Here is a 25,999-nt window from a genome sequence, read left to right on the forward strand (position 1 = left end):
AATTACATGAATAAGGCAGTTCACTCTCTTAGAAATATTGTTTCAATCAGCAAACTCAGTGGGACATCACTGTATCAATTTGTACTCAGTTCACCTTTGCAAGATGATGCAACCATAAGGATAGAAGCAATTTAAATTAAGATGCTGACAACTCAGCTGTTGAGGAATCAAAGATGATATATGGTTCTGATAATAGAGCTGTAAAAAAATTCAAAATGGAAAAGCAGACTTAACTATTGCAGGTTTATTTTGTACAAACATGATACATATCAACAATCTCTATTTACAATGAATTTCAGCTGTTTTCCATTTACAAAATTAAGATTCCACTATTCCACGTAGACAGCACAGACAAACTAGGATGGCTCCAAATAAAGTGTATTTAGAAAATAATTATAACAAACAGCAGTTTCAGCAAAAACTCATTAAAATACCTCTAATCCTGGAACACTGCCCTAGTTCAAGAGATGTAATATAGGCTTTTTCAGGAACTGTCCCCCCCAATATTTTCAGCGTTCATTAAAGTTACTCAAATGCTAACAGTTCAGCAATCCTTGCCTAATGCATGTATTGTAATGATTTTAAAAATAAGTTAACTCAAAGTTTTCTTAGATTACCTATTGATTCAGAAATAATGTTAGAAAATCTTCAATGTCAGTGTTCATCATGTGTTGTACTAACCAATCTCTTGCCTACTATTAAGGCCCTACCAAATTCATGGTACATTTTGGTCAATTTCAGGGTCCTAGGATTTCAAACATTGTACATTTCATGATTTGAGCTATTTAAATCTTCAGTTTCATGGTTTTGTAATTGGAGGGCTCCTGACCCAAACAGGAGTTGTAAGGCAGTTGCAAAGTTGTTATGTATGTGTGTGAGAGTGGGGAAAGGGTTGTGATACTGCTACCTTACTTCTGCACTCCTACTGGTGTGGTGCTGCCTGCCTGGTAGCACTATTGCAAAAAAAAGCAAACATGATTAACAGGAGTGTTGTGAGCAAGATGCAAGAAGTCATTCTTGTTCTACTTTGCATTGATTCGGCCTCAGTTGGAGTATTGTGTCCAGTTCTGGGCTTCACATTTCAAAAAAAGATGTGAAGAAATTGGAGAAGGTCCAGAGAAGAGCAACAAAAATGATTAAAGTTCTAGAAAACATGAGTTATGAAGCAAGACAAAGAACTGGGCTTGTTTTGTTTGGAAAGGAGACGACTGAGAGGGGATATGATAGTGATTTTCAATATCTAAAAGGGTGTTACAAGGCAAAGGGAGACAAATTGTTCTCCTTGGCCTCTGAGGATAGGACAAGAAGCAATGGGCTTAAACTGCAGCAAGGGAGGTTTAGGTTGGACATTAGGAAAAACTTCCTGTTAGGGTGGTTAAACACTGGAATAAATTGCCTAGGGAGGTTGTGGAATCTCCATCACTGGAGATATTTGAAAGCAGGTTAGACAGACACATGTCAGGGATGATCTAGACCAGGGGTGGGCAAAAGGGCCTCCATGGGCTGATCTGGCCTTCAGAGGCCCTGCTGCTGCCCCGCTCCCAGCCAGTTGGGCCTTAGGGTTGGGGGAAGTTGTATTCCATCATCTTTTTTAGTGATTGTCCTTATATAAAGCTTTAGCTATCTTCCTTGCTGTGACATCAGGCACCCTATCTATGCCAGGTCACCTGCGTAAGACTGTGATGCAAATGTTACAGTGTTTAGGAAACTACCTGCAAGAGACATAACAGCTTCAGCTGGTAGTTGCATTGCTGAAAGACTATCATGTAAAAGCCCTTATGTATGACAAGAGAAAAATGTAACTAATAATTTATAGATATTTAAGAAAAAGTTTAAAAAATGTTCAAATAAAGGTCTTAATCCCACTCAACTTCACAGTTAATTGAAGCAGATCCTCAGTTGCTCATGAAAGATGTCAGACTGAAGAGTTAATAACTCAAGGCCCTGATTCAGCAAAGTACAGGAGCATGTGCTTAACATTAAGCACTTGAGTCTATTGAAATCAGTATGTGCTTAAAATTAGGCAAGTGCTTACCTACCCTGCTCGAGTGGTACTTAAAACCCCTTACCAACAGAACAAGGGCTGTGACAAGACAAGTTTTCTCACACTGCCCAAATAATATTTCTTGAGAAACTGCTTCTAAGGAGCAAGAGAGTATTTTGGCTTCCATGTTCATCCTTGACCCTTCTGTCAAGACAACTGGTTATGAATTCTGGTTGTATTTTTGTAATGTCAGCCCATGCACTGAGGGTTAGAGTAAGTCTACAAAAAATATCATTAACACTGGGGAATCTTTGAAGGGAGAACCCCAGCAGTACTACCCTCAGTTCAGTTGCACTTAGCCAGAACTATAGCATAGGTAAGGTTTTCCAGTCTCCCAGTATTTTTATCACTGTATCAGTCAAACCTGGTTAAGACCCTGATGTGGCAAGATACACATGCGTCAACTTCAAGCATCTGACTTGTTCCATTGTAAACTCTCCCCCATTGACATCATTCTTCAAGTTAGGCATATGTTGGAACACTTTGTTAACCAGAGGCTTAATCAACAATGTGGTAGAAAACACAAGAAGCCTCTAGAACAGGGGTAGGGACCTTTTTTGGGTCAGGGGCCACTGACCTATAGAAACGTCAGCCAGGGGCACAATTGAGAAGTGAAAAAATTGTACATGCTCCAGCCCCATGGGACCCCAAGCCTCGGAGACTGGATCCAGGCAAGCTGGGGGCCACATCCACCCCCTGGGCCTTAAGTTCTCTACCTTTGCTCCAGAGCTTTGTCTATGCTAAAGTTCCCTCCAGAACAGGGGAACCAGTGATATGTCTGGGGAGAGAGCTTCTTTCCTAAAATTCCCTTGTGCAGATAAGGACATAGTATCAACTATCAAACCACTATTAACATAGTCTCAAACCATTTTGACCTGGATGTGAACAGCTCTTAATCCTATAACTAAATTTGCCTACTATAGCAATTAATTGGCTGAGTACACATACATTCTATTTTATATATAAACACTATTACCCTGGCCTATTCATGTGTTGTCAGTGCTAGTTCCATTTATTCTATACAGTGATATAACTTGATTTTTCAAAAGTTCAGTAACAGAATATATACACCAACATTATCAGTGTGTTTCCTAACAAGGTGAACTGACAGTTTTCTAAAAACAATTGAAATATTTTGTTTTAATGTCAATTAAAACATCAAATAATTATGCAAGTCATACTAGAATGAATGACATACATTTTCCATGCCTTTGTCACTAAAAATATTGTGCTTTCTTGGTATGGCAATTCCATTTCAAACATTTATTTTAAAAAGTACAATAGTGTAAGATTTTTCAACATACATTCTTTAGCCTTGAAGTCTGAGAACTGCAATCTATCCATGTTTCATACAGTATGGAAAACACTGATTTGTATCAAAGGGATTTTTAAACAAAGATGATAGGATATTTAATCTTTTTCCTGCATGCCAAACAATTTTATTTGCCTGTGCTTTATATTAGTACAGGTTGAACCTCTCTAAACTGCGACACTCTGGTCCAGCAGGATCATAGATGCTCTTGGATCAGAGTGTCCTAGTGGAAGGCTGGAGTTAGGAGCCCTGCAGGATGGCTAGTACACCAGTGGGCAGTTGGTGTGGCCAGTGTTATGGCTGGAGCCAGCAAGGAGCCAGGCTGGGGGGCCAGAAATGACCTTCCCTGGTCTGGCAAAATCTCATGTTTGGGAGTGGTCAGGTCCCGAGAGTGCTGGACCAAGGAGGTCTAACCTGTGATAGCAATTTAAAAAAAATAATCTGCCTCATTTTTTTAATACAGTATATTTAAATATCTTTGGCGCTGATAATTTGCTAACAGCTGTAGTGCATAATCTCAGCAACTGCAGAATATGAAACAATATTTTTGTTTATCCTTTCAGCTTGCTTTAATAACAGTCATATTGCATAAGTAATACATTTGCCTTTGTGCTGAAGAAGCCTGAAAAAGTAGTAGTGTAAATTCAAGGGCTTCTGTGATTTAGAAACCGGATGTAATTAGTGCACACAATTTGACCTGTTGTATCAGAAGAAGGAGCAGCATATCAGTCATCTGCTTGTCAAATGGGTTTTTCACTTAGCTGACCATGTGACCTAAACTTGTGTTGAACTATCTTATTCCTTTAACTGTTCTTACTAAATTGCAAAATGAATGTGTACAAACTGTAATACTGCAGTAAAGTGTGTGTGTGTGTATGTGGTGGGGTTTTTTTTTTTTAAACAGTTTTCTGACAAAGCCATCAGCTATTCTAAAGACAAGGGCACTTTGGAATTCAATGTGAACATTAGAAATTATTCTGACCACTAAGTAAACATTGGAATTTAATAAATAACACATTTTGTATGAAAAAAAAACAAATACACACAATTCTTTAAAAAAATATTACCTTATACCTAAAAAAAGGCAACTCCTCTTAATTTTCATAAATATACAAATTGTGTTTAGGTTGATGCTGTTAGAGTCCATTTTTTAAAACAAAATTTCTGTGTTCTATTCCTTGTCACTTTGACATTTTGTTGCTTCTCTAGTCTGAGAGATGGTGCTGAGGCAGCTATAATATTGTGCCTTCTTGAAAAGCTTCTATCCACCTGTTGGAAAGAGAAACATTGTTCGATTTGGCTTGATCTTGCATATTTTCAAAACCTACCTTAAATTTTTATCAATAAATTTTCAAATATACAGCAGTTCAAAATTTCACAAATCCATTAAAAAGCACATGGTACACCACTATTAAGTGGCCTGCATTAGATTTAGATAAACAACAGATATGGCAATTACAGCTAGTGCTACTCTCCATTATGGAAATTCTTTCAAACTGCACTCTCCTGTCTGTATTTGGGAAGCAACTATCAGGAAATTAAGCTGTGAAGCTCTAGGAAGGCCCTACTGAGCATAGGTGAACCTTGACTTTTCAGAGGTTTATAGGTTGGCCAGTTTTTGGTCTCTTTTCATAGGGATGGTAAAAAGCACATACCTGACACAAAAGTCACCTTCTCCTGCCAAATTGCAAGCCAGAGATGTGTGAGTTTCTCAGATGTCACCAGAATTAACATGGGCAAAACAATGCATTTTACCCTAGCTTTGTTCTCAAACAGGTGAGCCTGTTTTGGCTGAACTTTTCCCAGAAAAATTCAGTCCGAGGCAGATCCCAGAACAGAACAATTTGAGAGTAAATGGTTTAAGTTTAGCCACGTTGTAAGCAACTGAAAACAAGATCTTGTAATGCAAGGGTTGGGCAACCTTAATATCATCAGTTAAATCCACTGACAAAGTGTCTCATTTCCTTCTTGGGGCTGGGGCACATAGCCCTAGTAGGTTGTCATTTTATCAGCTACTCTGACAGTTGGTTCTAACCCTACTCATGACCCATAATGGGTGTTGTCATACTGCCATATGGAAGAATTTCTGGGTTTTCAATTTATTTTTTTTAGAAACCTAGGAACTCACAAAAAACTACATTAAAAGAACATTATTAATGTTGCACAGTTAAAAATTAAGAAAACTCAGAATTATGGTTGCCTCTGCAACCTTAATTTGGCCTCTGTGTGTATGCATTACAACAGTCTTTAGTTACATGCAGTGATACAAGTAAAATCCATTTCTTACCGGTACGGAGGGTGGGGGACGGAGGCATGTGACTCCTCCCCACCTCCAGGTAGGGTCCCCATGCTCTCCCTGCCCACTCCCCTTGACTCGGAGTGCCATGGTCACTGCCGGACCCCGAGTGCCACAGCTGTAGCTCCGCAGCCACTGCTGGACCTGTTACCTCCCAGCCACAAGGGACAGAACTACCTGCTGCACTACCTAACCCTCAGCGTCCCACTGCCTGGGGCTCCCAGCTGAGTTGCTGGCCCTCCTGCGCACTCCTGCTCCATAGCCCAACCTCCCTATACCTGGCCTCTGTGGTTCAGCAACATCCCTGGTCCTGCCAAACCACAAATGTTGCCAGACCAGAGAGTCCCTGTTGAGGGAGGTACAACCTGTACTATGGCATTCTGGAGCATATCAGCTTATTTGTACTGTATGTTCACATTTTTTTCCATATGACCCTCAGTTCACAGGATGGACCTGCTCTGGGGAAGAATCAAAGCTGTGTAGTAAAGGAGACCATTGCTTCATTTGTTATAGACATGGGAAAGAGTGTAATTAATGCAGCAGGAAAAGGATGGTTTCATGTTTAGGGCAGCTGAATACTTCTCCAGGGAACTATATTCTATCCGTCTCTGCCACAGGGTTCCTTTATAATGCTCAGCATGTCATTTAAATCAAACTCATTTCCTGGATATCTGACGTGAACCTCTGGCGTCCAATTTGAGGAAGTAAGCACTTATAGATGCAATTTATGTCAATGGGACTTGTGCTTTTAACATAGAAAGTGCTATATAATATTAATTCCTCTAATTTATCATTTCCTTGGCATCTCAAATTAGGCATCCCAAATTAGTGAGAATTTCTGATCTTAATCTCATAAGGAAATTAATAACGGTCTTGGAAAAAGGTAAGTGAATAAGACCTAGCCCCACTCTGAACAATGAGAAAACAAAATATTGAACAGCTGCTTATTAATTGAACATCCATTTTATGAACAAGGCAGGGTTCCTGTGGGGAAAAAATGAGACTGTGACACTGAAAACTATCATCATGCATACACACATATGGTCCAAGTTAATACTGCACAGACAAATCATCATTCTGGCTTTTGTTCATTTTGAGAGCTTGATTTTGCAATCTTAATGTTCTATTAATGTACTAAAATATCTACATCTTACATATACATTTATACAACAACCCCTTGAATTCAAACCTCTCCTCCTTAATTCTAGACTGTCCTCTGACATCAAACCATCAAGCTTTGGATCTTAGCATCAGGGCACAGTGAAAATATAAAATGACATCTGTCTTAATTCAGTTAATTGCTCTGGACATTTAAAATACAGTTTTGAAATATTCCTATTTCTAGCATTCACAAACTCAGTTTTAGACTTTACTGCATGCTTGAAAGCATTATCTCTGAATATTCAGCCCATAATGGCTAGTCTGGTACAAATAAAATTAATTTGGGAAATTTTTGTAAAATCAGACAAAGCAGCCATTTCTATTAGCACGATACACTAGATGTATTTACATCATTACCACATGCAGCAAATGGAAGGCAAGTCCTAAAATTTAATCAAATAAGGACCACAAACAAAGTATATAAGTCCAGTGAATAAAATTACATCAGTCATTCTGCCTATAAAATGAAAGAATACTAACACCACTTAATTTACCATTCAAAAACCTGCAGTACCTATAAATTTAGCTGGTAAGATAAGACTAATTAAAATAGAGCCTTTATTGTTAATTTACTGAATTAATACATATTATAATTTAATTTTAAGCAGATTTAGAAATAAAACAGCACAAAATGCTGCCTATTTTAATCCTTTGATATATGATTAGAGAGGAGTTCTTTCTTAAAGATTACACTTTCCATTCCTCATTACCCTCACTTTTCAGCGCAACATGTAGTAGCTGCTTCTCATTTCAAAGTTCTTTTTATCGAGAGGTGACTGAGTCCATTCACTTTTACTTGCTGTTTGACAAGAATCTGACTGTAAATCTCTATAAAACCAATTGTTTTATATGTAAAATGTAAGAACTGAAATTACATTATTGCAATCCTTATACATCTGTGATGTTTAATCACGTTTTAAAAAACCAAGTTCCAATTTGTAAGTGAGCTTTTCCCTGTGTACTCTTACAGGATGAACATTAATGAAATGATATCTGAAATACTGCATGGGAAAAAAGTGAAAGACAGGACTGAGTTAAAATGCTTACTTTTGAGCTGAATGGGAATCATCTGCCTTGAATATGTAAAATAAAGTGTTTTTGTGCAGTAAATGGAACACTTTAGATTCTGAGTTTTCATCCTTTACTTCAGAGACTGTGAATCCCAGTAAAGGCTGACTCTCCAGTGCTGCAACGTCCTAATTTAAACACATAAGCACAAAATTAGACTTGTATTAGTATAATCTGATTGTGCTATTTTATAATGCTTTAAGAAGTGCCACACTACTGCATCCAGTTATTTTAAGTTTATAATAATTTACAGTTCATATCACACAAAACTTTGTTTCCTGTCATTTTCTCATACATGTTTTAATGAAAAAGAATCAGCAAATCTCACAGATTTGTTTTTTCTCTAACTACATGTAAACATCTAGGAGTAATCTCTTTGTCCTGCTACACCAAGGGTGGGCAAAAGGGCCTCCGCAGGGCGGATCTGGCCTGCCAAGAGGGTTGATCTGGCCCTTGGAGGCCCTGCCACTCCCCCGCCTCGAGGCCAATTAGGACCTAGGGGCGGGGGAACGCGTGAAGCGTCCTCTCGCCTTGTGAGCAGCACGTGGTGCTTTAAAGCGCCGCATGCAGGGCAGGAGGAGACGTCACACGCTCCCCCCACCCCCAAGCCCTGATTGGCCTGGGGGCAGGAGAAGCACGCAAAATTTCCTCAGCCCTCCCCGCTCCCTGCGAGGAGCGCACGGCACTTTGCAGTCCCATATGCTTGTGCAGGGTGGGGGCAGGGCAAAGGAAGCTTCGCACAGCTCCCCTGCCTCCAGGCCAATTAGGGCCTGGGGGCGGGGAAGCGCGTGACATCTCCTCTTGCCCTGCGAGAAGCGCATGGCACTTTGAAGTGCCGTGTGCTCCTTGCAGGGCAGGAGGAGGCTTGAAGGGCAGTGTGTGAAGCCTCTTCCCACCCTGCCAGGGGCATGGGCACCTAGTGGGAAGGGGGGGCAAAGGGGCTCCCCCACCCCCAGACCATAATTGGTCTGGGGGGTGGGGAATCCCAGAAACATTCTGGCCCCGCGGGGCAGCCCAGGGCCACTTCCAAAATTTTTGAAGTGGTCCCCGGCCAAAAATTATTGCCCACCCCTGTGCTACACAGTGTCAGCACTATACTTACCACTCTCTGCAATAGAATAGCCTTCTTTCTCATTTAATTTAGTAATTATGTAGAGCTGATTAGAATAGATTTTTCATGACAAGTGACAAAAAATGAAGTTGCAGCGTACTACTCTGCCAACAGGTAAGCTCCTACACTACATGCAGGTGAGATCACAGAGGAAGCAGTGTACCTAGATTTAGATAAACATCTTCTGAATGCCCGAACTGATGGCTGCTAAGATCAAAGGGCATAACATTCTGACTCGTCAAAGTAAATCTAGAAAAGTGACTTTCAAAAGGGACATTAAGTATATAAAATAATGAATGGTCTGATAAAAGGTAGACGGGAGCTCCCTGATTCATCAAGCAATAACTGAAGATATTTCATGAAATGAGTAGGGGGGGGGGGGGAAATTTAAAACTGATAAAACTAAATACTTTTTCACAGAACAGTGTAGAACTCACTGACAGAACACAGGTGAGGCCAAGAAGTTAATAAAATTCACAAAGGGTTTAGATGTTCATATGGACAACAAAATAATCAGTTATAATTGATAACAAAAATTTGGAAGAGATATCACACCTTGGCTTAACAAGGAGATCTTGCATGATCTCAAAATAAAAAAGGAGTCATACAAAAAATGGAAACTAGGACAAATAACAAAGGATGAATATAGGCAAGCAACATGGGAATGCAGGGGCAAGATTAGAAAGGCAAAGGCACAAAATGAGATCAAACTAGCTACAGGCATAAAGGGAAACAAGAAGACCTTTTATAAATACATTAAAAGCAAGAGGAAGACCAAGGACAGGGTAGGCCCACTGCTCAGTGAGGAGGGAGAAGCAGTAACAGGAAACTTGGAAATGGCGGAGATGCTCAATGACTTCTTTGTTTCGGTCTTCACCAAGAAGTCTGGAGGTGTGCCTAACGTAGTGAATACAAGCAGAGAGAGGGTAAGTTTAGAAGATAGGATACACGAAGAACAAGTTAAAAATCACTTAGGAAAGTTAGAAGTCAGCAAGTCACCAGGTCCTGATGAAATGCATCCCAGGATCCTCAAGGAGCTGATAGAGGAGGTATCTGAGCCTTTAGCTATGATCTTTGAAAAATCATGGCAGACAGGGGAGATTCCAGAAGACTGGAAAAGGGCAAATATTGTGCCCATCTATAAAAAGGGGAATAAGAACAACCCAGGAAACTACAGTCTGGTCAGTTTAACGTCTGTCCCAGGGAAGATAATGGAGCAGGTAATTAAGGAAATCATATGCAAACACTTGGAAGGTAATAAAGTGATAGGGAATAGCCAGCATGCGTTTGTGAAGAACAAGTCATGCCAAACTAATCTGATAGCTTTCTTTGATAGGATAACGAGCCTTGTGGATAAGGGAGAAGTGGTGGATGTCATATACCTAGACTTTAGTAAGGCATTTGATACGGTCTCGCATGATATTCTTATTGATAAACTAGGCAAATATAACTTAGATAGGGCCACAATAAGGTGGGTGCATAATTGGCTGGATAACCGTAGTCAGAGCGTTGTTAACGGTGCTAAATCCTGCTGGAAAGGGATAACAAGTGGAGTTCCGCAAGGGTCTGTTTTGGGACCCGTACTGTTCAATATCTTCATCAATGATGTAGATATTGGGATAGAGAGTACGCTTATTAAGTTTGCAGATGATACCAAACTGGGTGGGGTTGCAACTTCTTTGGAGGATAGGGACACAATTCAAAATGACCTTAGCAAGTTAGAGAAATGGTCAGAGGTAAACAGGATGAAGTTTAATAAAGAGAAATGCAAAGTGCTCCACTTAGGAAGGAACAATCAGTTCCATACATACAAGATGGGAAGCGACTGTCTAGGAAGGAGCATGGCGGAAAGGGATCTAGGGGTCATAGTGGACCACAAGTTGAATATGAGTCAACAGTGTGATGCTGTTGCAAAAAAAGCAAATATGATTCTAGGTTGTATCAACAGGTGTGTTGTAAGCAAAACTCGTGAAGTCATTCTGCCGCTCTACTCTGCACTAGGTAGGCCTCAGCTGGAGTACTGTGTCCAGTTCTGGGCACCACATTTCAAGAAAGATGTGGAGAAATTGGAAAGGGTACAGAGAAGAGCGACAAGAATGATTAAAGGTCTAGAGAACATGACCTATGAAGCCAGGCTTCGTGAACTGTGCTTGTTTAGTTTGGAAAAAAGAAGATTAAGGGGGGACATGATAGCGGTTTGCAAATATCTAAAAGGGTGTCACAAGGAGGAAGGAGAAAATTTGTTCCTCTTGGTTTCTGAGGACAGGACAAGGAGTAACGGGCTTAAAGTGCAGCAGGGGAGGTTTAGATTGGACATTAGGAAAAAATTCCTAACTGTCAGGGTGGTCAAATATTGGAATAAATTGCCAAGGGAGGTGGTGGAATCTCCCTCTCTGGAGATATTTAAGAACAGGTTAGATAGACATCTGTCAGGGATGGTGTAGACGGAGCTTGGTCCTGCCTTGAGGGCGGGGGGCTGGACTCAATGACCTCTCGAGGTCCCTTCCAGTCCTATGATTCTATGGTAAGTGGGAGGTGAGTTTTATCCCTCATCTGTCTAACAAGAGTTCTTACACCTTGGTCTGAAGTGTCTAGTGCTAGTTACTGTCAGAGGCAGGATACTGGACTAGATGGATCCAATCTGAATAGCGTATTTACATTTGAGACCACCAACGCTCTGGAGGAAGGATGGACTAAATTATGTAATTTAAAATTACCATTTGAATATTACCTTTCTGAAGAATCTTATTTTCTTTGGTGTGAAATAAGCCGGGGACACTGCAGAGAATGTCAGCGAGTTCCAACAGAGAAACAAAGCTAATAGAGAAAAGCTCTGTGCAAGAGTCTATGGGGAGTTAGTCCTACCAGGGTCTCCCCATAGAACATGGTAAACTAGACAGTCTGTTTTACTGTTTTTAAGGTCTGTTTTCTCTGAAATGCTTTGTTCCAAATAAATGATACTTTACTTTAAAGGAGGCTGTTTGGTCACGGATTAACACTATCACTGCTGCACAGAGTACAGGATTGCAGGCTCTGGGTGTAAGTCAGACTTGCTGAGGTAAATTACAATTGGTACCAGGGGATTCAAGCCAGGGCCAAGTCTGAGAGTGGAAGAATTGTGTGATTCTATACAGCAGCGGTCTCCAACCTTTTTAAGCACAAGATCATTTTTTGAATTTAAGCCAATCTAGGATCTACCTCAAACCCAAATATCCCTCTCCCATCCCTTCTCCGAGGCCCTGCGCCTGCCCCACCTCTTTGCGGAGGCTCTGCCCTCCTTACTCTGTGAAGATGGAGTACAGGGGAGGCATACAGAGTGTCATCAGCACCCTCTGCCTCTGTCTCCCCCACTCTGCACAAGCAAGAGGCTCCCAGAGGGCAGCTCTGAGGCTCTGGGCAGGAGCAGCAGGGGGAAAGGCAGTTGAAATGCAGGCACTTGATCACCTCCCAGCCAAACAAGTCAGGATCACCTGTCAGAGGCTCTAAGATCTACTGGTAGATCCTGATTTATTGCTTAGTGAACACTGCTATACAGAGCCAAGCAGCAGCTAGTGGCCTCACGCCTGGGAATAGGTGCTCTTGGTGAGACCAGGAGGGGTTAGAAGTGCAATTTGCCTGGTAACTGAATTGGATAGCAACTATACTTTCTACATTTTGCTCTATAACTGACTTATAGATTATTACAAAAAGTTTAAGAAACCAAGAACAGCTGCCATTCAGCAAGGTATTAGAACAATATTATAAAGAGGTACTATATGTGATAGATACTTGATAAACCCCCTGTGACAGGACGTACTGTCCCCACACTGCACATGAGGAGGGGTTAACCCAGTCACCTGAGGGCTGAGAAAGTATTTCTTTACATCCCCTTTGCCCTAAGAGGCATGCTCGAGCTGCACTGCTATAAAAGGGAGCAGCTCAGCTCAGTTGGGGCTGGAGAAAGAGGATGTGCCTGGCCAGCTACAGACAAACCGCAGCAACTACCCACACACTGAGGCACTACCACACAGGCTGGAGGCCAGGTGCAGTCAGAGACCTCGCAGATCCCAGAAGCATGCACAACCAGCTAGATCCCACAAAGAGGGGAGCTGGAGATCCATCCGAGAGCTGAGAGTACTGTAGTAGGAAGAAACCCAGGGAAGGTTACATGGTGAGTGAGCTGAAGCCGGAGAGTCAGCGAGTTTCCGACGGAGCTTTTTCCAGCTGACTCAGTGGCTACAGAAAGCCACTAACAGGGCCCTGGGCTGGGGTCCAGTGGGTTGGGAAGGCCTGGACCCCTCTTCCGGGGATATAAACCGTTCCCTATCTACCGTTCCTTGAGAGACTCTGACCATTGGGTCACATTGCCCCATAAGGAGGGGCAAGTTATTGACTGGGATTATTGAACTGCGCTGCCCTGCAAACAGGGGAAAGTTGGAGAATCTAACCATTGGGTCAGGTACAGAGACTTTGGTAGGTAGAGTTAGAGACACAGACTGGGGAAGCAAAGTGGAGAATATCTGAGTGACAGGTGTGAGATGGGCACCCTCACCCTTCACATAGTGTTACACCCCACAGTGTTACACTCCCTTTTTCCCTTCTGCACGGAGCGTTATGATCATCACGTCCATGCTTCAATAAGATTAAACATGGCTGAGCAAAACAGAAACGACATAAGTGTTGTCGTATTTCCTTTTTTCTAAATGGCGCACCAGGCATCGGGAGAGTGTTGCAGAGTGGAGAAAGCAGGCTAAGAAGCCAGGTGTATTTAAGTCTGCTCTTTATTCAAAAACAGCCACAAGTACATCAGGTGGAAGCAACAAACTGAGATGCTCCAATGTGCTTGCAGGCTGTTGGCACCAGCCATTTTTCCAAGATGATGCATCAAAACAGATATCATCTACTTGTAAAGGTGACTACTATGACTCACTTAGTTGCCTCTAGAAAGAGACATCATCTAGTTAACAGCTGAACACCTCAGATTCTTCCACCTCTTTCAGGGAAGACTCAATGTGTAATACTATATGGAGATGGACTCCTTTGTAGATCTCATAACTGAGCAATACTTTAAAATATGTAGAACAAAAAATCAATGCCTTCTTACCTCACTAGCAGCATACGTGTATAGCACCTTATTTTTTATGACAAACCACAGGTGTTTCCATGGTTTTTTGCTGCCCTTTGATCTATATAAATAGCCACTCATTGAGGAGTCTTCTGTATTTGCAGAAACCTGAAATAAAAAACAGAATCTGTATGTATGTGTATGTGTACCTGGCTTTATCCCCACCCAGTTCTTTGTTGATATTTCTAAAGTATGCCTATAAGTCCAAATACTAATTGGGGAACCTAAACCTCCAACCAAGCACCTATGCCACTACATAATTTCTCTTGAAAAGAAACTAGATACAGATTTTTATTCAGCAGAGACCATGAAAATAAGTACAGCAGAAACAAGTTAAAGGAAACTAATCATACAGTATTCAGCACTGCATCCCATGTTTTTAAAGGTACTATATTAAGGAGACTCACTGCTGCAATTGCCGAGATATGGATCGGTACAGGAATATAGTTCAAATAGGCCATAAATAAAATTCATCACTTAACAGATTAACATTTTAGGCTATGCTGTGTATAGCCTTCAAGGATACAGCTGCATACTTTCCTCGGAGGCCTAAGAAATCTCTGAAACCAACTTTAACAGATGCAAAAACAACTATAATTGAAGAGCTTGATATGCTGTATACAATCTTCAACATCTGGACCTTTTAAAAAAAATTGGTTGGCAGGTAGAGCATATTTCCATAAAATATGCGCGCGCGCACACACACACACACACGCACACACGATTTCTATCATTTTTTTCTGTATATTTAAAAAGGAAGCTATTTCAAGGAGACCAGTGAAAATTATCCAAAATTTACAATCTGTACTTACAAAAAGCAGAATTAAACAAATTTAAGATCACTTGTTTGGAGATTTTTTAAGGAAAAATGCAAAGGCAGTGGGCCCAGCATTTCCCCTTTATGACATGGCCTCTTTAAGACAGCCATTTTCATTACAGAGGTGCTGGTACGCTCTGTTCTTTCCAGGTAATCTCTGACTGGCGGTGCCGAGCAGTGCCATCACAAAAAAAGAACTGCTTGTGAAAGAGTTAGCAGATCTATAAGTACAAACTAAACCTTTGCCCTATTATCTGCACCTAGGAAATAATATCTCCAGGAAAACATCTATGTTGGTAAATCCCCCAACTCTTCGGTGAAAGGCAGATACAATCCTGTCTGAAAAGCTAACCCCCTAAAACTTGATTTTTGAAGAGGAGACATTCACTCTGTTACATTTAAACTTTTCACCCAAATTGCATCAAAATTGCTGTTTAACTGCTGAGTGCCAAATTAGAAAAGAGAAATAAAAATAGAAACAGTGGAAGAAATAGGAAATTTTCTCTGTGTGCACAGATGAGTAATTGCTTTTCTCCTATTATTTCAACTGCATTTTTTGCTAGCTATGCAATTAAAAAGAAATATTTTATGGTTTGGAGTTTTGTAAGATAATGGAAATAACGTCTATGGACTGATCCAAGAGCTCAATTTTCTTAAAACATTTTGACCTGCAGAATGTTTGGTTATATTTTGAGATTCATGGACTCTGAGGCTGAAATGATTGGATTGGCAGGCTCTTTGTATAAAAGTGGTCTAGTCCATCCATAGTGAATGATGCCAATGACAACTGAAGGAAGTAACCCATTCTAATTTGCCAAGGGACTACTGATTCGAAAGGGAGGAATCAGCCACCACTTTATGTCTGTCATGGTTTCTGGCTATGCAATGCCATCCTGTATAATAAAGAGGGTTATGCTTCCCTCCACCCTGGTAGGTTGCAAAGTGATGCAATTTCAAATTATATTTTTGACTATATTTTAATTACAACATTTATCTTTGGAAGTAAAAGACCCTTTGCAGACCCTTTATTAGATGAACATTACATTACCAGTTCAAATATTTACAGTATTCACACTGCATTTAAAGCTTTGAGTAGCACTGACAGTGACATTTTCTAGAAAGGAACATGTCTAAAAAGAGGAAATTAACAAGCACTATGGAGGGCCATAGCTATCTCATGTGGAATGTTGAGCCCTCAGAGCAACAGATGATAAACTGAAAGTCTTCTGTAAAATTTTTTACTACATGCTTACAAAGGGATACATCAAAATGTGAGTAACTCAAAGCTGCAGGGAGTGCTAAAAGGCTTCACACAGCAGGAAGAGGAATACATATATATGTTTCAAATGGCAATAAATGATTAACTACATTTTATGTTTCAGCAGGGAAATTTCTTCCAGTCCTTACAGCAGTAGCTTGGTTTTATACAGCATGAAATACATTACACTCTCCTGTTTGCTCTCCCCTAAAAGACAGATTCTTCCTAATAAGAGTGATGTTCTAAAAATATTTTTCAATCTCAGTTTCTCTGAGAGGTGCAATCATATTAAAAAAATTAAGAGCCCAATCCTGTACTGCTTGTGCACCAAAGTGTCCCTTACATCCAAAGGGAATTTTGCTACACAAGAAATATAGGAACCGCTCCTAGGTCAGTCACTGCAACTCAGGAATCTATTATACTCTCCTTAGTTTTAAAATAATATTGTTGTCAACATGAATTTGAATTGCCAGGGCATATGCACTCTCTCCTTAAGAGCAACAATCCAAGATTATGAGAGGGGTTCTCATCCATGGAAGACTGGGAGACAGTATAACCAAATTTTGGGCATCCTTCAAACACAGCATATTGCACAGAACACTAAGGATTTTCGTGGAATATAGGCAGCCTTTTTAGAGGTCAATTAATATATTCTGTGTTGTATGTGTTTCACTGCACTCTGTTGGAATGCATGACTGCCACCTTGAGACACTCAAAAAACAAGCTGTGTATCTCATGAACCTCAGTGAGCAAAGCTCTTAACATGAATGTAATGACTCCTGATGTCTATTTGAGCCCCCAAGAAAAACTAATCCATCAAATCGTCCTGTGCTTGCATGTCCCATGAAACCTACATAAAAACTAATAATAAAGTAACATGCAAACACACCTTTGGATTGTAAATAATTTTGTCATACCTGGCAGATAGGAGTTAATATACATATGCAAATCTCACGCTGCCACTCACCAATGGTGCAGGACTGTTTTTATTTTTAGAAAACAATTTTGTCTATTGTTTGATCTCTTATAGTGCAAAGAATTTGCATACAGCCATCAGCCACTATCGAAATGAAGTTTTGTTCTTGTAGTTTATACCATCATGGTAGAAATGGCTAACATATCAAAAAGCCAGTACTAATAACCATAGTTTTCCTCTAAGCTGTGTAGCCTTGCAACTTCCCATTAAGCCTATGCAGGAGCTCAGGGCTGTAGTGAGGACAGATGGGTTTCCCAAAGCTCAGAGGCTTCCATGGCAGGTCAAGGGGAGCCCTTCCCTGCTTACCCCATCATGGAGCTGCTGGGGATGGCAGACGGAAGTTCCTCCTTGCAGACTCTGGCATAGAACTACTGTGGCCGACAGGGTGGGGATGTCCCTCCTCACAGGCCACAGCAGGGAGCTGTCCAGGTAAGCCCAACACCAAACCTCCTTGCTCCACCATGAAACTCCCCAACAGCCCTGAACACCCTCCTGTACCTCAAAGCCCTTATCCCCAGCCCACAGCCTGTACTTTCCTCCAGCTCCCCCAACCCAGAACCTCTCCCCAAACCTGAATCCCTTCCCAAACCTGGAACTCTGCTCCTGCACTCCAAACCCCTTATCACCCAGAGCTTGCACATCCGGACAGAGGGCCCTTGTGCCCCAAACTTCTGCCCTCAACCCTGAGCTCCCATGCTCAGAACTGCTTGGCCCCAGCTCCTGCTACAGGAATTTTGTTATGTGAACCAATGTGGAGATGAGATATCAAAATCACCTCCACTTTGGTACACATAAGAAAATTCATTCCACTCAGGGGGTGGAAAAAATTAGAGTGAACACTGCTAGTAGCTAAGTGCAAAAGTGAAAGTGAACCATATATATTTCTATTACATTAGTATCACTAAAACACAAGGCTGCCTTACCAACAATTAGCATACCCATAATAAGTAAGATCACCACCTAGCTCTTACACAGCACTTTTCCACAGTACATCATTTTTATAAATATACTAGAGCTTTCATGGATTGCCTCCCCACTTTGTCTTCTATATGCTGCCCTGTCCTCAGAGACCCAGTCTGCATTCTGATCTTAAGATACTGTCACTAACTCACTCAGCTCCAAATAATACTTATTACAGCTACAAAAATTCCCCTCTATGGAGGCTGGAAGCAAGACTTCTGTAATCAAGGAAGATTAGATACAGGCCTGTGCAACAGAATGAGAGGAAGTCAGAGCTCCCCTCTGTTGGCTACCTGAACTTTGAGTCCAATCACATACTGTTAACAGTCTGCTTATTTCTGCACCATCCCACTCTCCAGAGCAGGTGGGAGGGGGAGAGGGGGGAATGGGTAGAATCTTGAACTCCCCATACCTTCCCCCTATGTACTGATCAGTGTAGCTGAGTAAATATGTGGGGGGTGATGAATTTGCTGTTTGTATTGTAAATTAATAGCACCTTGGATGGGGTACAGCATGGAGAAATCAGGGGAGAATTTTTGACGCAGTGTCTGAACCACAACACCTCCTGTAGTGCTATGTCTCCACCTAGTCACAATCGAGCCCCAAGACAACCCGATAATTAAATTTCATCTGTTTTACTGAGCTATGTCTTCACTACAACCTATGTTGGCATAATCTATGTCATTCAGTGGTGAGTCACCCCCCCTACCCCGAGTGACACAAATTACACCACATAAGTGCTCATGCACGCAGCATTATATTGGCGGGAGAGTTTCTCTTGCCAATATAGCTTCTGCCATGCATGTCTTCACCAGACGCAGTGCAGCTATGTCAGTGGAGCTGTAATGCAGCGTGCCTACACATACAGTGTGTCACCAGAAACACCCCCCTTCCTTTAAACGTCTGAAAAAGAGTATAGAACATTTTTTTAAAATTGTTTATTGTTAATAAAACCTGGATGATTTAACACCGAAGAGAAGTAAAGTTTAAAGGAAACACTTACTTCTTTCAGAGCAGCAGGAATTTTTTTCTGTTTTCTCCCCGATGGAATACTATGTAACACTGTAGACAAGGCACTGGATGGAGATTTATGGTTCACTGGGGAGCCACTCTTAGGAGTGAACTGGTTATCTAAAATGTATACAACATGCACAGGGCTTTTATGTGGCAGAGAACAAACATATACATAGTGTTCCTTACAAAAAGTTTTAGACACCACTATCATTTCTGTTTGGTATTAAGTAATTTAAAAAAAACCCCACAAAGTTAATTGCTGAAACATTGTATACCATGTTATATTTCCTAACCATATTCATTTCGACAGGAATTTTGCCTCTCAGTATTGCCAATTCCGAAAGTTAAAAAAATCGTAAGTATAAGTATAAATCCTGTTTCTGAACTTGCCCAGCCCACCTCCAGTGTATATAAAACAATTACAGGGTGACAACTCAACCCTCAATACACACGACATATTCCCACACACAAAATGCAGGCCCCAACTCTCCTGTACATCTAGTTCCTGACACTTCCACTCTACCCAAATACACAATGGCAAGGGCTCCTGCTGCTTGCCACTCCTTCCCAGCAAGGTCTTGCAGACCCCAACTCTGAGTATGCTTCCTCCCTCAAATCTCCTCATTAAAGTCCTATAGCCTCCCATTCCCACCCCCCTCTATTCCCCTGGCCCGCATCAGCAGTGGCTGCCTGTGGCCAGCCTGCAGAGAACGAGGCTGTCCCTGGGGCCTGCATCCATTAACTCTCCCTTTCTGCCTGTTGTAGAGGGGCGGTGATTATTAGCAGCATGAATTGTGTATGTTACTCTAGTGCCTAGGAGTCGTAGTCATAAACGTGGACCTCACTGTGCTAGGTGCTGCACAAACACAAAACAAAAGGGCAGTGCTTGCTCCAAAGAGCTTACAATCTGGCTGCGTCTAGACTAGCATGATTTTCCGCAAATGCTTTTAACGGAAAAGTTTTCCATTAAAAGCATTTGCGGAAAAGAGCGTCTAGATTGGCACGGCCGCTTTTCTGCAAAAGCACTTTTTGCGGAAAAGCGTCCGTGCCAATCTAGACACGGTTTTGCGCAAGAAATCCCTGATCGCCATTTTCGCTATCGGGGCTTTTTTGCGCAAAACAATACCACGTTGTCTATAATGGCCCTCTTGCGCAAAAGCATTTGTGCAAGAGGGCTTTTTCCCCGAACGGGAGCAGCATAGCATTTCCGCAAGAACACCAACAACCTTACATGAGATAGTCAGTGGTCTTGCGGAAATTCAAGCGGCCAGTGTAGACAGCTGGCAAGTTTTTCCGCAAAAGCAACTGCTTTTGCAGAAAAACTTGCCAGTCTAGACGCAGCCTCTAAGTACCATATAAAGCAAGACAATACAGATAGAAATAGGCAGAGAGATGGGGGACTAGAGGGAGACAAGAAGACTATACTGGTTAGCATGACAGGCTGCCCCTCAAGTGGGGTGGGAGATGATAGGGTGCTCTGTTCTGCTGCACCTGCTCTGGGGCTGTGACACAGGTCAGGATGCAAAGGCTGCCCCAGTGCACTAGACAACTGCTACAGCTACCTGCAACACAGCATCCACTAGCAACTGAAGGTGGAAATTGTAAGTGGCAAGACAGTTCGTAAGTAGCCTCTGCTTTACCACAAGAGCCCTGGAAAAGTCACCTTGGTATCACAACACTCATAATACTACTGCAAATATCAACAGCACTAGTCTCTGGATCCAAGAGGAAGTATTGGCCAGTGGTTAGTTGCTAGCCTGGCATTTGGGGAAACTTACATTCACAGTTTCCTGCTCTGCCACAGACTTCTTGTGTGACCTTGGGAAAGTCACTTGTTGTCTTTGTGCCTTAGTTCTCCCATCTGTAAAACGGGGTTTTCACAGGGGTGCTGGGATGATAAAGACTACGAGGTGCTCAGATACTATGGAAATGGGGGCTATACAATTAAGAGTCAGAGATAAATGGATTCAAAAAGTTTTCCTCTACCTTGTTTCTGGAGTTCTTTGAAGCAGTGATCACATACTCTTGCTGGTTGGTTTTTCATATAGTCTAAGCCATGTTTATTTGTGGAACATGCTTGGCAAATAATCTGAAAACATGTAAACCAGCATTATTATACAGGCTGCACAACCACAAACATACACCAGTCCCTTAAAGATTTATATTTGAATTTCACTAAGCCCATGCTATTAAGTCCCAAACAAGTACCAATTTTACAACATGAGGGTTTGGAGGGCCATGCATGCAGTCACAGAGATATTCCACACAAAGTACTCTTTCCAGAACTTATTTTACCTGACTGACAATATTCTATAGTTGTACAATTTTCTGATTTTGTAAAGAATACTTTGAACAATAAACATCTGAGAATGGTGATGGTGAAACTACTGGATTAACAAGATCTATACAATTTATCAACTAGAAAAGTGTAAATTATCAAATTGTTATTGTATTGTCAAATTTCATCTAGAAGTTTGTTAAGATCCTCAGTTTTAAAAAACTTGTGTTTTTAGAAAATCACAATATCTACCTATTACCCTCTTGTCTGTGTTCTAGAGAAATTGATATGTGTCAACTACAATGAATACTAAACTCCCATTTGACTAAAAGTAAGATGTGAAATAGGACTATTCCAATACAGCAGTGAAATATACAATAGTTTTTTTAATTTCATGGGTATACATTGTTTAGAAGTCTCTTAAAATGAGTTCAACATTAATTCACAGCCAGTGAAAATTATATTTTGAATATTTCAGTTAATTTTTCTTGTTTGCATTATACTTCTGATGGCGTGAGGGACATATACTATTTTTTTCCTCCTGAAATGTAAAATAGGACAAGCAGCATGAGACAGGTTTAACTAGAGAAGGAGTCTATAACATTATTTCCTACTCTAAATATTGTTATTCTCATCCAAGGTATAATGTTCTCTCAACATTGCATTTTAATGTACTCAAATTCCCCCTATATTGAAACAAAAATCTTGAATGACTCTTGCAAAAGGAAAGTTACAAAATCACCCAACCTTTCCACATGCCCTGCAGTGATGTCTTCTCCAGGTCAATGTGAATTCACTAGTACAGATCATACACATAGTGGCTCTCGTGTCAGGAACCCAGATGGGAGCCTTTGATCCAAGAGGACTACCTCCTTCCTCTTTCTCTGGATCTGCCTAAGAAAATGGAGGTAGAACTCCATTAAATTATAAGCAGTAATGTATTTTCCACTACTGAATTATCAAGGTTAAACGTAAGTATCCCATTTCCTAAAACAAGATAGAACATAAGCTGTCTTTTGTTTCAGCTAGAGCAGACTAACACGGCTGTAACTCTATCACTATTCTATATGCAAGCCGTTTCCTAAAGATCTCCTCTTGCATAACTGGTCAGTGTCTTAAATATAGATTCTCTGTTGGTTTGCCAACAATGTTATCACAATTCAGCTCTAAAAGAAGATGCTAAAATTACTTCAGAGAGTCCTACAAGTGCTAATAAATCTCTATTTCAGTGGCACCAATTTAGAGATTTTGAGATGAGGGGAATTCAGGCATTTCCTTCCCTTTCTCATGCAGGAAAACCATTCTGGTCCCTGTTCCTGCCTGCCCCTCCTGCCATACGGAGTCTCCCCTCTCTTTCACTCACACAGGGCATGAGCTGGTGCCACCAGGAGTCAAGATCTAGGTAGACACCATCGCACTCCACCATATAGGATTCCCTGTGCACCCGGTCGCAACATCACTTGGCTGACCACCTTTTTAGCAGTATGGAGGTGAGGCCAGGTCAGATTTCAGTGACATTTAGATCACACAGCTGCAGCAATGCTCCAGATTGTTCCAGCAGCAGCAGTGTTGATTTAGTATTAGACTACTGCTTAAGTGATCAAATCATGCCCCACTTCCCAACTCCACAGCCTGTGTCACTGTGAGCAAGTGCAAAAACTTTGTTGGGGGGGGGGGGGGAGTGTTCACCCCTCCATTGGCACCCCTGCTCCACTTGTTTACTGACAAGATATCCCAATTTGTTTGCATCCATTATCTTAGAGTTACTTTATTTTAAGGACTAGAATGGATATTGAACCCCTTTTTCTCCTGCTCTTAGGATTAGTGAGAATCTACTTCTGAATTTAATGAATAAATGAAACTAGGAAAGATATACACCTCAAATTCTAGTCTATTATTAATACTTGCCACTTTTCTGAAGTGTTGTGCTAAGTTTTAATTCTTGGTAGAAAATATATTCATGCCCAAAGAAATCAGATAAAATGGTGTGGTGTACCTCTTCAAGACTTTTACTTGGGTTAAACGTGATTCTTTTCTTTGTATACTCTTCAATTGACCTGGAGATGGCTTCTAACCATTCATCCCTTTCTGTAGCAGAACTGTGGGTGTCAAAGACATCAAAGTACGGTTAACATTTAAAATTAGTAAAAGCTGACCATGGTTTTTGCCAGGCACATATGTTATTTCTTTTTTTGTTATTAGTTTTGATTATATTAGACTCATGTGGGAACACTGATCATTGTTAGAGCATTAGAGAGATAAGTGGGTTTAGAGCAGGGATTTGGAGGTAGCTGAAGTTATGTTTATACAGAATCAAGCAGGACAATTCCAGGTGTAAGGGGGACAAGGAAAGAAACTGTGAAAAATGAGGCAAGATATAGGCAGGCCCAGAGCTATGTACTATTGGTCCTTTGACTATCCTTCCCTTTGGAAGTAGAATATTTTACCAAAATATTTAATTATTTTGGGGTTTTCTTATCCTGTGAGAAAAAAACATTACGGATTAGCTCTGGAATATTCAAGTCTCCCATCAACTCCTATGGCTCAGAGATTGTCTAAAGTTTTCAAAATTTGGTTGCCTTTAAATATAGACTTAGCAGGGTAATTAAACAACTAAATTATAAGTGGCCCAATTTTCAGGGATGCTGGCTGAGCATCCAAAGCACACACAGACTTCAGCGGGACTAGTAATGTGAGTGCACAATCGAGTCCCTAGTCCTGCAAACATTCAGCATTTATTCACTTTAGCAATCCCACTGAAATCAATTATGTGCTACCTGTTTGCAGAATCAGAGCCATGGTCTTTTCATTATTAACCTATGAAAAGAGAATTCTTGAATTCTGCACAGATCAACCAGAGTGCTGTCTAGATTTTCACACAGCCATTAGATCAAACTGCCAGTAAGACTTGCAAAATATCTATATCTCTCTGAGGAAACGGGCAGAGTTTTGCTATGTTAAAAGTTTTATAATTTTTTTGTAAAAATTGAACTTACCCTTAAGAGGCTTTTCAGACTTCAGTTCTGTTGTGTCCTGAACATACTGAATATGGCTGTCAGTAAAAACAGCAGAGGGGAAGCCTGTCTCTCTAAAGCAGGCAGGAGTGGGCAATAATTTTTAGTTGGGGGCCCACTTCAAAAATTTTTGAAGTGGTCCCAGCCTACACCGGAAGGGGCAGGCCTCAAACACAAGGGATGGGGCCAGTATACTTCTGGGCTTCCTCATCCACAGACCATGATTGGTTTGGGAGTGGGGGAGCCCCTTTGCCCCACCCAGGTGCCCCCTAGGCACCCATGCACCTGAGGTGGGAGGAGACTTCCCGTGCTCCCTCACCCACAGGCCAATTAGGGCCTGAGGGCGGGGGAGAATGCAAAGCCTCCTCTTGACCTGCCAGGAGCGCATGGCGCTTCTAAGTGCCGCGCACTCCTCGCAAGGCGGCGGAAACTTCATGTGCTTCCCCCACCCCCAGGCCCTGATTGGCCTGGGGGTGGGGGAGCATGTGAAGCCTCCTCCCGCCCTATCAGGAGCGTGTGGTGATTCTAAGTGCCGTGCACTCTTCGCAGAGTGGGGATAAGGTGGAGGAAACCTCATGCTCCCCCTGCCTCCAGGCCAATCAGGGCTTGGGGGCGGAGGAGCGCACGAAGTTTCCTCCCACCCTGCCAAGAGTGTGTGGCTCTTCAAAGCGCAGTGTGCTCTTGGTGGGGTGGAGGAAACTTCATGTGCTTCCTCCTGTCCTGAAGCCCTAATTGGCCTGGGGACGGGGGAGCAGCAGGGCCTTTGTGGGCCCGATCAACCCACTTGGCGGGCTGGATCTGGCCCACAGAGGCCCTTTTGCCCACCCCTGCTCTAAAGACTGGTAAGAATTTTATTTGACCTGTTTAGTAGCACACAGGGAATGACAACATTAAGTGAACAAAGGAGAGCCAAAATCTTTTAGAATGAGATATAAAATGATGAATAATACTGAAAGATGAGAAATACAATTTGTACACATCCATTGTACATACTGACGGAAACTGCAACAGTCATTGAAAAAAATCCAAATACCTTCTCCCTCGGCATACTCCTGTTCATCTTATAACAGTTACAATGACTTTGGCTCTGTGCATTTCCTGAGTATTAATTACAGCTGGAAATCTTCAACTGTACCTTGGAACATTTCCTTTTCCCAACTGATCATTAATCACTAGTAAATGCCTTTTGCTTCTATCATGACTGTTTAAATCATGATTCTTGCCTCAAGAGCTTAAACAAGCTAGACAAGCACGGATTCATATTTTTTAAAATGAGAATTGAATGGTTCTGAGGAAGCAAGAGTGACAATACTAGCAAAGAAAGTCTTACAGAAACATAGAAGCAACAGTTCTAGTATCAATATGCCTTAATTCAGACCTGGGGTGGACACTTAAGTTTTAAATGTCCAATGGCCTACCACACACTGACGCCCTATTAAGACTGTCCAAAAAGTGTGCACCTATTATAGTAGTAGCTAGGGTTTTTTTTTTTTTTTTTAATGTTAACACCTTTCTGTTAGGAACCGTTTGATTCCATCATTTTCTCCCTCATATAAAGTATTTCACTAAGTTTGACAGCAACCACT

At 41.4% G+C, this 25,999-nt stretch overlaps 1 protein-coding gene across 1 annotated transcript in view; it reads right to left on the bottom strand.

Annotated features, from left to right (window-relative positions):
• Positions 1-229: 229 nt before the first annotated feature.
• FGD6 (FYVE, RhoGEF and PH domain containing 6) overlaps positions 230-25,999 on the bottom strand; it is a 119,066-nt gene continuing 93,296 nt past the window's right edge. Inside the window, exons 15-21 of the mRNA XM_006118299.5 lie at positions 23,396-23,498; positions 22,147-22,293; positions 21,108-21,210; positions 19,111-19,238; positions 14,076-14,204; positions 7,861-8,009; positions 230-4,625 (exon numbers count right to left, since the gene is read on the bottom strand). Of these exons, the coding sequence (XP_006118361.3) occupies positions 4,589-4,625; positions 7,861-8,009; positions 14,076-14,204; positions 19,111-19,238; positions 21,108-21,210; positions 22,147-22,293; positions 23,396-23,498 (796 nt within the window). The 3' untranslated portion in view covers positions 230-4,588. The remainder of the gene's footprint in view (positions 4,626-7,860; positions 8,010-14,075; positions 14,205-19,110; positions 19,239-21,107; positions 21,211-22,146; positions 22,294-23,395; positions 23,499-25,999) is intronic.

This window comes from Pelodiscus sinensis, chromosome 1, assembly GCF_052426305.1.
Source record: "Pelodiscus sinensis isolate ZL-2025 chromosome 1, ASM5242630v1, whole genome shotgun sequence".
NCBI classification, from domain to species: domain Eukaryota; kingdom Metazoa; phylum Chordata; order Testudines; family Trionychidae; genus Pelodiscus; species Pelodiscus sinensis.